Source organism: Convolutriloba macropyga, chromosome 8 (assembly GCF_964194025.1).
Source record: "Convolutriloba macropyga chromosome 8, txConMacr16.3, whole genome shotgun sequence".
NCBI lineage: Eukaryota > Metazoa > Xenacoelomorpha > Acoela > Convolutidae > Convolutriloba > Convolutriloba macropyga.
The window spans coordinates 14,747,675-14,762,143 of NC_134475.1; the positions used below are offsets into that span (position 1 = coordinate 14,747,675).

General features: G+C 33.6%; 1 protein-coding gene across 13 annotated transcripts in view; it reads left to right on the forward strand.

The window, feature by feature from the left end:
• LOC142344497 (sodium channel protein 1 brain-like) overlaps positions 1 to 13,272 on the forward strand; it is a 182,220-nt gene extending 168,948 nt beyond the window's left edge. For 11 of the 13 annotated variants that reach the window (XM_075396185.1, XM_075396182.1, XM_075396186.1 and 8 more), the window contains exon 28: positions 11,018 to 13,272. In XM_075396185.1, the coding sequence (XP_075252300.1) occupies positions 11,018 to 12,315 (1,298 nt within the window). In that variant the 3' untranslated portion in view covers positions 12,316 to 13,272. The remainder of the gene's footprint in view (positions 1 to 11,017) is intronic. The other 2 variants (XM_075396188.1, XM_075396189.1) reach the window with 1 other exon arrangement.
• Positions 13,273 to 14,469: the final 1,197 nt, after the last annotated feature.

The window sequence follows — 14,469 nt, forward strand, 5'->3', positions numbered from 1 at the left end:
TCAATTTAATTTTTTTATTTAATATCCTCCCCACACCCAACCTCTAAGGGCTACATTTTGATCTTTCTTTTTTCTCTACAATACGTAAACAAAAAGATAAAATTTTACAGATGTTTGCGTGGGTATTAATATATGCCTATTTTCGTGGTAGCAACGGTTGCTCTTTCCAAGATTTCTACACTTGTCATCACTTTCAACCTTCTGAGTGACGATTGTTTTTCATCTAACATAAATTGTGTTATTTGTATTCCAAACGCTCCAACAATGCTTTTGTGATATGCTTCATCGGTAGAACAAGTAATAGTACTTTTATGACCCCTGTTACATAATGCTTCCACGGCAAATATAACTCTCTTTGAGTAGATGTAATTTCAGAAAATAGATGCAACTTTGAAACAGTATCTGGAGTTTTATTTATTTTTTATCAGACCAGACATCCCAGCAATGAAGTGGAATTATTTATGGTAATAACAACCCTCTTCTAAAAACTATAGATTTCATATACATGCGCGGCTGGTCTCGTTTCTAACAATAGCTTGCTTTAAATTTCCGCTTCACCAATATAGTAAAATGTAGCTATGAAAATATGCGTACTCGGAGGGTGTATTAAACGTTTTTGACAGTTTATTTTGACTTATGATCTCTGGTATTTTGTTTAGTCTAAGCGATCATTGTTTATATCAATTCTACATGGTTAAAATAGGTTTTAAGAACAGCAATAAATTGGCGTTAACCTAAGAATTAATTCGTTGAGAAACTGGCTATCAGTACTTTTAACTATTATAGCTATTATAAATAAAGTCTTATATGTTTACAATTGTAATAGATTTGACCCCATAGATTGCTGAAAAGTGCTCATAATTATCTATTAATTAGGTAAAAGTACTTTTAAGAATTGTGCTGATTTGATAGATTTTAGAGAAAAGTTGAATGAACAAATTTGACCATAAATACGCTATCAAAAATCCCTAAATTCATGCAAGATATACTTTAACCTTAATTGTACCTTAATAAATTGTACCTTAATAATAAGCAAGACTTTCATTGGCTAAAGAATTTTTGTGTCAAGAAGATGGTGATATAGAATAAAGTGAACGTTTTTTAAAGGTAATGAGTCTTCTATATTTAGAGCAATTCGAGAGATGAGTGATCGCAAGCTGAACCAGAGTTTGCTTCAAACATTTGCTTATATCAAAAACTTTCAAAGAGTTTCAGTTCGCAAATTTTCAAAAAAATATATAATTCAAGGGGCATGAGTCCATACTCCCTTGCCGCACAAAAACTTAGTTTTTTTTCAAAAAAAAAGTTTTATGTTCGAAAGAATACGTTTGGTTAATAAGTACGATAAACTTTTCGAGATCATTCAGTTAGACACCAAAAGTGAAAAAAGCTGCAATTGTTCAATTTAAAAATTACTCTCATTGTTTGAAGGGCTCTTGTAAGGTTATTTTTTATTTTTATTTTGAACATGAAACAAGGATGCTCGTTAATGTGCGTTCGCACATGATATTCCGACCCGAGCTCATCTACATTTTTGACATAATTGTCAACCTAATGATGAGATAATTAAAAAAGAGATGTTTGAGTTAAAAAAATCTTTACTCACCCAAACTAATTGAATTACATAATGCCATGCCTCAATAAACCGCTCACGAGATCTGCCATTAAAAACTACGAGAAAAAAACAACAACCGACAAAAAAGCAGAAACATAAATTTTTTAGCGAATATGCTAAAAGAAGAGAAAAAGAAACAAATATTGACCACTCACAAAACTCATATCAAAACGCATATTGTCCAACAAACAAAAAATCAGTTACGACATGATATCACTGGAAAAGTGGTTTTTGAATTACACTGAATTGGATGGAACCTCTCAATGATGAGAATAAATTACAAGTTGACGAAAAGATTAAAAACTGAAAAGTATAAAAAGTCTTTGAAAACCAACAATATCATGAACTTTATTACTATTTGCTATAAACTGACTGCATTGAGTAACATTTTTCATTTATTCCTTACTTAGAAGCCTATGATACCAGTCAGCATTTCAAGACTACATGAAGAATTTCAGAAAATTTCAGAAAAAATTCAGCGAGAAAAGTGTCAAACCCAATGAAAGAGAAGTTTTTGGTTTATATATGAAAAATATTAATAGCAATAGCGTTGTTCTTTCTTTAACAACATCACTTTAAGAGTGTAAATAAATATAATAAAACCACGAAATTTTTGAGAAAACCATTTATATCAACGCCATTAAAATCAATGGCTTTCAACGGAAGTCAAAAAGTACGCTAAGTTATACCACAATGAGATAGAAATGATGCTTATCAATCAAAAGTAGTCAACGGGACATCACAATAATTCTTATGATTATGAAAACAACAAATACATGCAAAAACCAGAAATTCATTAGAGCATTAAGAGAAGAAAGTAATGAAGCAAGTTATATATGATCCATTGGACGTCTTCTCTAAGCCAATGGGAACTATTAATGATGGGATAATGAGATACGATGTCAAAAAGTACCAAAATTACAAAATTCCTATTTTTTTTGAAATTACGAAAACTCGTGGCATCGAAAACCAATAGTTAAAACCGCTTACCAGATTAATTTTGTATGCAAGAAAAAGGAATGAGGTCATGTCTTTACTGAGATTCACTTACATATCATGGCAATAGGTTTAATAGAGGTTAGCGTTCAAAAAAATTTCGAAAGTTTTTTTAAAAAGTGTTAACAGCCACTCAATTCAGTAGCTCTCAGCGGAAGTCAATTAAAACGCAAAGTTGTTCCCCGATAGGATCAAAATAATGTTTGTCATTCTTAAGTCATCAAAAAGACCTCACAATAAGTTTTATGATTATGAAAACACCAAAAAAACAGGCAAAACCCAAAAAATTAAGTGGAAAGGTGTAAGAAAATGTCGAAGCCATTTGAACCATAAACTTTTCTCTGCGAACTTTATCTATGATCAATTGAAAATTGTCTCTAAGCCATTGAGAATTATCAATATTAGAATACTGGAATGGAAACCAAAAATACAAAAAAAATGTATCTAAAAATTTTTAAAGTTTATGAAAACTCATGGCATTGAAGTCATAAAACCAATAGTTAGAAGATAAAACTGCTAACCAGATTCAATTTTGAAGCAGTAGCAATGAAAGAGGTCCTGTCATTACTGAGATTGGCTTAAAGTTCACGAAAATTTGTTTAAGTTCGGTTAATGTCCGAAAAAAGTTATTAAAATTTTTTTTTGGAGTCTTAACAGCCACTAAATTCAAGAGATTTCAAGGAAATCCTAAAAATACGCTACCTTATGCTTCGATGGGAAAAAGATGTTTGCCATCAATATATTATCAAAAAGACATCATAATAAGTCTTTAGATTATGAAAACAACAAAGAAAGCAGGCAAAACCCAAAAAATTCTGTAGAAAAGTGTAAGAAAGTGTCAAGGCCATTTGAATCATAAACTTTCATCTGCGAACTTTATATATGATCAGTTGAGAGTATTCTCTAAGCCACTGGGATTTATCAGTATTAGAATACTGCGATAAAAAATTAAAGGTAATCAAAATTACAAAAAAAAATATCTAAAAATTTTATGAAAACTAAAAAAGTTTATGAAAACTCATCGCATCGAAGTCATAAAAACAATCGTTAGAAGATAAAACTGCTAACCAGATTCAATTTAGAAGCAGTAGCAATGAAAAGGGTCCTGTTTTTACTGAGATTGACTTAAGTTTACGAAAATAAATTTAAGTTTGGTTAATGTCCAAAAAAAATTATAAAAAATTATTTTTGAAGTCTAAACAGCCACTAAATTCAAGAGCTTTCAAGGAAATCCAAAAAATACGCTACCCTAGGCCTCAATGGGAAGAGTGGACGATGTTTGTCTTCAAAATATTATCAATAAGACATCACAATAAGTCCTATGATTATGAAGACAACGACAAATACAGACAAAAACCAACAAAAATTCAGCCAAATTTTCCAGAAGAAAGTGTCGAAGCCAATTAAACCATAATCATTGCTCTGAAAACTTTATCTCTGATCCATTGGCCGTCTTTTCTAAGCCAATGGGAACTATCAATTTTAGGATAATGGGAAAATATTTAAAAAGGAATCAAAATTTAAAAAAAATCCGCATTTTATTTTGAAGTTATGAAAACTCATGTTATCGAATTCCTAAAACTTATAGTTTTGAGATAGAACAACATACGGGGTTAATTGTGGTTGCATTAAAAAGGAAGTTGATCCGGTCATTGCTGAGACTGACTTACTGTTTATGAAAATAAGTTTATTATAAACTAAAAGTTCAAAAAAAAAAAATCGAAAAATTGATTTTTAAAGTCTTAGCAGCCATTAGCTGTCAACTCAAAGCACTATATAGGTTTACGTAATGCACAGTAGGAAGTCGATTGCACTTTTAGTTTGCGAATCTTTGCCATAGGACACCCAAATTTTAGTGATCTTAAAAAAAATCAAAATTTCATTAAAAATTTCGAAAACAGATTCGAAGACAAAAAAAACTTGAGTGATTCCTTGAAAACGAATATTTTGTTCATTGGGTATCAATTGATTTTAAATTAGGTTTGGCCTTTACAGAACCTCGATATGAAAAGTGACTAGTCTCTAAGTGATTAAAAAAACAATAATAAATGGGAAAATTTTCTAAAAAAAACGGCTCTCAAATTGAATTCGACATTTTTTTGATAGTAAACTTCCTCAAGAGACCAGAACTAGCCTTTTATTGGTCTATTGGTAGCACAAAATTGCTTCAATTTAGATTGTGAAATGTAATTTGAAATATTATTTTTTAAAGAAATGCCTTAATTTGAACAAAAATTTCGCTAAAAGGGAACAAAATCATGCAAATAGCGCGTTCACACAAAACTTCGATCCTCGATAACTCCTCGAAAAATACGAAATTCAAGAAAATCTTTTTAATTTCAAATTCTAGGCTGGACGAGCTTTTTAATGATACCACTCACATTTCTCTATGATGAATATATCGATCGGCCAAAATTGACTGAACAGAAAAAAGCATTTGAGTATACAGTTCCTCCTCCCACAAGTGGGGTCGGAACAATTAAATGTGTTGTGATTTCTAATTATTATATTAGTGCCGAAAAAAATGTTAAATTTGACTCTCGCACTTTGTTCGCATAAATCACTCATTGTATTTTTTTTTCAGGTTTCTCTCTCTCTCGTTATGAGGAAAAAGGAATAATTTTAGTGTAAGCTAAGAAAGTCCGATCCACCATAGCTCTATAGGGCAGTTGCAGGTTTTTTAAGGTAAATCTGGTTCAAATTTTCTTAGTGCCTGGGAATTGCTTACTGGTTGAGAATTTGGAATTTTTTTGAGATCAGAGTTTGAAATTGATATGGTATGTAACATAAACTGTTTGATTGTGGTTTTGCGGTCCTGTACACAATTGAACTTAAATTTTAGAATACGGTTAGGAAGTTTAAAAGGCGAATGAATAAAGCGAAATAAATTCTGAGGATGAGAAAGAAACTGTCTTGTTTCATAGTTTCTATAGTAAAAGACAATCCGACTACATTTATTGATAGATAATTTTGATGTCGAACTGTTATAAGAAAATTGATTTCTTTTCGAAAAAAGCGGTAGTTTATTGAGCTATCTTTGGTTCAAATTAGTAGACGGTAAATTAGCCTGCGCTTTCAAGCTCGATATCCGACAGGAATTTGTTACGCAAAAAATATGAAATATACCAAGGCAGAAATTTCCAACGAAATACATTAGCTCCACAGCAGAAATTTTGGCCTTGTTTATAATAAAATGTCAAAAATAGACCAAGGTAGCCTACACTAGGTTGTTTGTAACAGATTATAAAACGTTCTGATGACTACAAATTGGAGTAATAAAAACATTGTTTTAATATCGTTTTTAAAAATTGTAAGGTTTCGCCAAGTTTATCCTAGCAAATACAGCCAAACCGGTAGAAAATGTTCCCCTTTAAATACGTCTGTGCGGTTGATTTCATTTATTTTGTAAGCCTACGAAAATCCTTGTGTTTTTAATTCTTTTATTGCAAAACAGCACAACATAGGTTCGCCGAAGTATTGAAATATATACGTTTATGATATTATCAAAACCCTTGGTGACAATACTTGCAAACTATTGTTATAGTGAAATTGAAGGCAGTCTTTAATAAGAAAAATTACTTTCAGGTTATTTTTAAACTTGAAAATATTTGGAAAACGTTTTTTTAAACGAGCAAATGCGGAATAGTGGTTGGCGACTGTTAGTGTCATACGCCGCTTGACTGCATCTGGAACTATTACCAGTATACCATTGCCAGTATACCAGAAATTTACTCAATCTTTTACTTTTGTTTCAATTTCTAGAAAGAATTGTATATTAGACAACTGATTTCGCGACAAATTGAGTTCCAAATGCATTCAAAAGAGGATGGTAGCTCACAGGTTGAAACCATTGTTAACGACTTTTGAAGACAGCAGTCTAAGGTGCTCAATTTTAAATCAAACATGTTTGCTTTGAATCTAGGTTAAATTAATTTTCAAATTCTTATTGTAAATTTCTGATAGTCGAATCGACGGCAATCTTAAATGAGGCAAATAGCTAAGTTTCAATGTCATATTTAAATTCCGAAATACTTGAAATAAGTTTTTTAAACAAGAAATTGCGGAGTTGTTATTCGCGACCATTCGTGCGTTGAACTATCCAATGCGAAAATGGATCAAATATCGCATCAATTCGAGGCTCACAGTTGTAACTGCTATCACCCAGTGCCAAATTACCAAAAGTTAACCCGATAGTTTACTTGTATTCCGATTTCTAAAATGAATATTAAGTTAATATGAGACAACCGATTTGTGACGTATTGAGTTACAAATGGATTCAAATGAGGCTTTTAGCGCACAAATTGAAACCATTAATAACGAGTGTCGAAAGCAACAGTATATTGTACTTAATTAACAAGCGTGCGTGATTTTGGTTCGCCCCTATTTCAGTTCCGATCTATTATTCGACACTCGAATCATTGGGCATTAACAGATATAAAAATCATGTATGTCTCAAAGTTAAACATAATTTGGACATGTTATAGGTCCATTTGGGCATTTGATATGTTTGATACATGATACTGTTCTTATTTCGAGAGTATGAATTTTGATAGTTTTCGTTTTCCAAGATTTCATTTTAAGTCGAATATCTGGAATACTGAAAGGGAAGAAATAGCACATTGGTTGTTCTGGCAGTCGATAAAATGGTAACCGCAACCGTAAAATTTTTAACTGGTGTATTTATACCAGTGAATTAATTTTACGGCCCGAAAACCGCCTAACTTCTGGTTGGTTGGTTAATCACAGCGCAATTTTTCGGCTCAATTTTTGATTTCGCTTTTTCGGCTAAAGGTCATGTTGCTTGCTCAATACTCCCAACACGATAGTGTAGTAGTGTGAGAAATGAGAGAATAGATCGGGGGTGCAATGTAGGAGGGGAGTTGGGGGGGGGGGGGGGGGGGTTTGCGGGTGGTGAAATATCCAAAATAGCCCCAGGTTGCCCTGTTCAGCACACACACAGCACACAGAGGTAGACTGTGCTGGGCCCATAAAGTAGCTATGGGTTATTGGCTAGTGTAAATATTTGGCGGGTCTGTGCAAATTTAGTCTGTTATTTATTATCGGATTTGGCTGTTTAATTTGAATGCTTCCAGCAGCTAATATGCAAAAGAAAGGCTGCTTTTAAAATGGTGTGTTTGTGTGTGCGTGTCTGTTAGGATTACGGTGGTAAGAAATAGGATTATGTTCACGTGCGCGCTGTGTTACAGGCGGGCTCGTTTATTACTTCTGCTTTAGATTTAATCGCATTTCTTCATGTTGCGTTTAATCAAGGTTGCGCAGGGTTGTTTTATGTTGTCAACGGAAAATAAAAGTCGAATTAGCTCCAACTGTTTCCATTCTACTTACAATATATCTGCATGTACCCATGTGAATAGATAACTGTTCACCATTTTGAAATTAATATAACATGTCTGGTCTCGTGTGCCTAGGGGCAGGCGTGATCTATCTGCTCTTGTTTCTAATTAGCAAACGTCCACCACTAGTTAGAAATACTGCCGTATAATTACGGGTGTGAGTGCAAATTTGTTTTATGCAACTTTAAAACCCACCATTTTCTAGTTTTACATGATATTTCATGTTTAAATATGAAAAGTACAAATAATGTTGGAGTCATAGACAATTTGATATGTCAAGTGGCCGATACCGTTAATGGAAACCTTGGTAACTATAAAATCAATTTCGTGCCTAATATGTCGAGATTACTTCGGAGTTTTTTTCTGGTCACCTTTCCAATCATATCTATTGAACTCTTTTCCACTGTACATATTGACAGAATAAAAATGATAACCCGAGTACTAAGCTAGATTAGATGAGTTTGCCTTCTTAAAGTGATTTTAATGCGCGACAGCGCTGGCCGAGAGATCCCAGTCTTTTACTATCCAAAAATTTCAGAAATAGGTAGAGCAGGTCGAATGTGCACATTTGAGATGCTCTTTTTTATGCATTGATGTAAACTCTTTTAGTGAAAATTTCTGATTCAAAAAGGCAAACTCCTTTAGTTTTTGATGCATGATTTATTCCTATGTTTTCATAATAACGTTATATGATAATGAGATTTTTGACGATGAAACATTGTAATGAGGTTTAAGGTATCAGTACATAGCTGTCACTTTTAGTGATTTAAGCGCACTAATTCTTAATAGAGTTCGATAAATTTTCCTTTTTATTGTTATTTCTCTTTTCATGGGAAATTAAAAGCGGTGTATTTTTCCTTTTGTTTCCTTTTTCAATGAGTAAATTTCGCTTATTTTCATATAGAGTTTTTAAATTGCTTTTGAGTTTTCTCCAGGTTTTCTGTTTTTCCCACAACATTTTTTATTTTAAGAAATTATTCGAAGGAAGAGATCATAGTTTAGTTAAATTTATATACTACAATACCTAAGCAAATGTAGGTTCTATGTCGTATTCTTTGGCTCTAAAGGCAATTTTCAGCCATTGTTTTGTTTGCATTATATAGATATAAATTTAACATAAATTTTCATTATTTTGGAAATCATGTTCTTTTTAAATGTTTTGGTGTCATCTAGAAGGCTCTTTAGTGTGGTTATGTAATTTACTGTCTTAAAGAAGCCATCGTTTTTGTAGTTTTGTTACATATTTTTTCTATGCAGTTATTAATCAGATCCCAAAAATAATTCAACTGAGGTCATATCCACTAAATATAATTCGAAAGAAAAAAGGGTTTGTCAAAATTAGCATTGATGAGGAATACGCATTTTACAATTGCTTCTTCGATACCGCTCGGCATTATATATTGAATTTGTTGTTGGTTGTTTTTCCGTCAAAATTCTATTGCCAAGTTGATACTTGTATAAAAACATGGACTGCCTTTGAGGGATTATTGTTCAATTTTTAGTGATAGTTGAAGTGGTTGCTCGGTGGTGTGCTCTGTTGTTTCAGTTTATGTTTTAGATGTCACATGTGTTTCACTGAAGAAATATGTTTGTTGTCTTTTTGACTGTTAGTTTTACAGCAGTTTTTCGTTTTCAAATTTCGTATTGTAACTCAAGGGGCTCCTCTTAGTTACAATATATAAAATTTGATCACGTATAATTCTGTAAAATCTAAATAAAGTCTAAATGCCAGGAATTTGTGTACAGAGAAACAGTAATAAGTTTTGAAGATTACCATAAAGTTGAATCCAAGCTGAAAAACTCTAAGAAGCATGTAATGTTCGATTGTACTGAGTTACATAGCTGATTCATTTGGAAATACATCTTACTGGAGAGATAAAATGGTCTTGAAAACAATTTAGTGCATAATGTTATTGCATCTAATGCTGAAAATAAGTCTACGACATTGGGGAACTGTTTTTTCTGGTAATTTATTCTGTAGATATTTCTGCTTGTAGAAAAGTCATTTTGTTTTCCTTGTCTGATTTTCTTGCTTCATTCCTGAAGTTGATGATAGCCTTTCTCATATTGTTTTTTTTTCTTTTTTTTTAGTAATTGACAGCTAGTCAACTGCTTTATTTTAGTTAATCAGATTATTTGAATCACCAAGGTTGATTTATTTGAATTACTCCAAAGATACTAAGGATAATCAATTTAATCTATAATGTTATGAAAAAGTTATCATCTCGGTTTTATTTGTGTTCTCAAATTTCCATTTTTGATTAATTGCTCTCGAACGAAGTTTGAAGCAATTATTGTAAACTCGTGTGTCTTTTTTATGCAACAGGTTTGCTTGACCATTTTTACGCTTTTGTCATAGGACTTTCTTTGACTTCTCAACGGACTTTTTCACGCTTGATTTCTTCATTTTTGAGTGATCTCAATTGCTCTCATTTCGAAGTAAAAAGTTTTTGGCTGACATAAAAGCGATTGTGAGGTAACAAAGCAGGAATAGATTAGTTGATAAGATATCAGACTGCCGGCCAAGAGGTTACGGGTTTGATCCCCAGTAGAGGCAGAATTTTTTGCACCATAAAAAATTTCTCAGCTACACACATTCTAAATTAAATTGCGCCTCGCCTGTCGTTCGAGAGCATTTCATCCTACGTTAGTCGATATTTTTTTACAGTGTACGCTCTAAGAGGAACACAAAATCCTTATTTGTGGATTTTGCTCAGTGTAAACATCAGTGTAATCCGCATAATGTGATACCAAAATTATGACATTAACGTAGCCTGGTTTATGCCTGTCAAATTCATAAGTACTTTTTGCATTTCGTTGTCGTTTTTTAGTATAACCATAAGATTTTAAAATCAAATTTGTGACATTAATCTACGAGAGCAATTCATTGTTGAAAAATTAACTAGTACGTTTACGAGTATTTTTTACAATTGTGCAATTTATGTGATCTAAGCGTAATCGACATGCACGTTAAAATTATTGACTGATCTGTGGATATTCATGTTTTTTCGAGCACAACATCAGTACTAATTTGGTCATGTTTTGTTTTTAGACATCGTTATCGAAGCAGTAGTTGACAGTCAGACGATGTTCCTGAAACCTGGAACCCTTCGTGTCATTCGTCTCTTCCGAATAGGCAGAGTTCTCAGGCTGATAAAAGCTGCCAAAGGCATTCGGAAGCTACTGTTCGCCTTCTTAATCTCAATACCCGCCTTGTTCAACATAGGAATGCTTCTCACTTTAATGCTCTTCATTTATGCACTGATTGGAATGTCTTTATTTGGATACACAATACACAACGGAATGTTGAACGATCGTGTCAATTTTGAAACATTCTCAAGTTCGATGACCTTACTATTTCGACTTATGACCTCGGGTGGCTGGAACGAGATTTTGGAAGCATTGATGGTCGACAACCAAACCACAGATTGCGACCCGGATTTAGCCCTGGCAGGTATCGCGGGTAACTGCGGGGTGAAGTGGGCAGCGGTTGCTTACATGGTCAGTTTTCTATTGGTGACGTTTTTGATAGTTATTAACATGTACATAGCAGTTATTTTGGAGAACTTTAACCAAGCCCACCAACAAGAAGAAATCGGAATAACAGAGGATGACCTTGAAATGTTCTACTCTGTATGGCAACGTTACGACCCTCAAGCTACAGAATACATTCATTACTTACTCCTGCAGGACTTTTGCGATGACCTTGACCCCCCGTTTAGGTTACCCAAACCAAACGGCATTAAAATAGTAACCCTAAAACTGCCAATAAATCAAGACGAAAAGGTCCACTGCTTGGACATCTTAAAAGCCTTGGTTAAAAGTGTCATCGGAGATTTCGACGATAGCGAACAGCTGAACGAACTTCAAAGTAAAATTGAAGAGAAGTTTAAGGAAAGCTTCCCAAATCTGAAAATTAAAGAGATCAAATCTGACACGTTCAGAAGGAAACAAGAAGACCATGCAGCCAGGCGCATTCAGAAAGCATGGTTCCATCACAAATTTAGGCAAAATATCCGCCGCGTTTCTTCTACTTACAAAACCCTCCAACTAAACCGGTTCGCATTACAGTCCGGAGTCGAGTCCGATTCCAGCTCCGTCGGGGGAGGAAAAGCTAACGGATCCCAGACTATAACTGAACAACATCCTCAACCACCAGGAAACACAACTGACCACGAGATTACCATTAATGTTATCCCCAGTGAAAACTCACCCGATAACTCTCGGCCCTCCACTAGCAAGCTTCCTACAGTGTCCCCTGCTACCTCCCCCGCGCTGTCCAAAAAACCCAATTCACCCACAGCACCACCCGACGCCAAGAAAGCATCTTTGGGTACACTGTCAGTTTAGCGATGATTCTTGCGACGAAACAAGACAAATACCCGAGTGAAAATTGGTGTGCAATATTTTGAGAATAAGCTGGAACAAACTTACTTATCGTCCTAAAACGGTGCTAGCCTCTTAAAACACAATACCCTTATTTATACTGTAGCGAATCCGTCGGTCACGTGAGCAGCCTTTCGAAGCATGTCAAGAATGTCCTCGAATGTATGTCCCAATCCCATCGTCAGGTCTTTTCTTCAAACTCGCAAAACAAATAAACAAACGTGAGCATTATGTGAACAAACTATAAATAAAATGCCTCAGCTCTGTAACTCGCCCTCTAAAACTTCTCTTAATTTTTCATTAAATATTGTAGCAATTCTTTTTTCTTTAATTCTTATTATCGCTCGAACTTGAGCAAATTTTCTTATGCTTATTTATCTATCTCTTCTATTCTCACTAACTTGTGCCTTATTGCTCTTTCTCCTTAACTAATATTTAAAAAAAACAATAGAGCTCTTTTGATTTCAAATTTTGCTTCGAATTTTGACGCTTAATTGCAATCTTGTTTCAAATTGAGCCCCGCCCATCTTTTGTTTTAAAAGGGGAATCCGATTTCGAGTATCAATACCCAAGCGAGCATTCATTCACCCATGAACTAACTCTGAGCTGAATTCTAATTAAATTAGCAGTAAATTAATTAACTTCACCTTGAAAAGCTGATTTTGTAGCAGTTGCAGTGAATTGATAAATTGTTCTGAATTTGATTAACTAACTAATTAACGAGCATAACTTTACTCTTGTATTACTAATCTGTCAGTTTCTCGATGTTCTCAATAATAATAATTATTATTATTATTATAATTAATAATAATAATAAAGATATTATAATTTTCTCTAATGTGCAATTTGTGATTTTACAAAGTTTAATATTGACGAAAGCTATGTAATTAGATTTTGAAACACATTTTTATTTTTTGATTCAAATAGATTCTTCTTCGCTACTTCAATTTTGCTTTAGTTATTGCATTCGCTTTTTTGAGAATAAAGTTAACCAAAGCGTGTTTACTGTGAGAAATTTTGTTTAGTATTTATAAGTTTAATTTTAAAGTTGATCGTCTTTGGCACAATGGCGTGAACATATGCTCTTTTTTCCTTGGTCGAATTCCTCCTTAGGTCATTTTAAGTTTCGTAAGAAGTTGAAATCTAATTTTTCTGTTAAAAAACTAATTTGCGCAAGGGAAAGAGTTTGTTGAGAAGGTATAAATCCGAAGCGAGAGGTATGGTCTTATGCAATCAAGCAATTGTTTCTATGTTAACGTTTTTATTCACATGTTTTAACTCCTCCAAAATTTGTACTCAGAATTGTAATTTATATGATCGTTTGACAATATTTGATTTTTGCCCTTGCCTCATGCGATCAAAGAAAGCCGTTAATGTGTGTGTTTTACATAAACACTCAGCAAAATTTATCAAATCAGTTTTTTAACGTTTTTCAAGTTCCGTTCTGTTTGTGGTTTCGTTTTAACTGTTTTCAAACGAAATTTGAACTAATTATTCTAAACGTGTGTATTGTTTATGCAATGTTCTGTGCGTCTGTCCTAGAATATTCTTTCCATTGCTCTTCTCGAGTGACTTCTTCACGCTTGACTTCTTGATTTTTGCGTGATCTAAATTGCTCTTATCCTGAAATTACGTCTGTTGCTAAAATAAAATGGATTGTTAGACAGGATATTAAAAGCTAATAGCCAAGAAGTTAATGGTTCAGACTAGAACTCCGGAGGTAGCGGGTGCAAACACGTCTCTTGTAGGAATTTATGCACCCATAAAATTTATCTAGGCTAAACGCCCGCCGAAATTGGCACCTCTCTCGTTCGAGAAAAATTCGTCTACCGTTAGTCGGTTTATTTTGTCTTAGCTTGCCTTATGACAAACAACCAGAAAAGAAATTGTTTGTCTGCAGTTGTGCTATTCTGTAGCTCTTGGCATCAAGTTTTCCGTTGTAATGACTTAAGGTCAATAATTTTCAAAGCAAAACTCTCAATTTGAAAGTTTATTAATGGTTGTCAAGAATCATTGAAGGCGGTTGGTTTCTCCTAGTTTCATCTTCTGTGTCTTTGGGATTGCATTAATTGCCATTGGAGACGTTCGTTTCTTCAATCAAAATTGTGTTATCTCCCT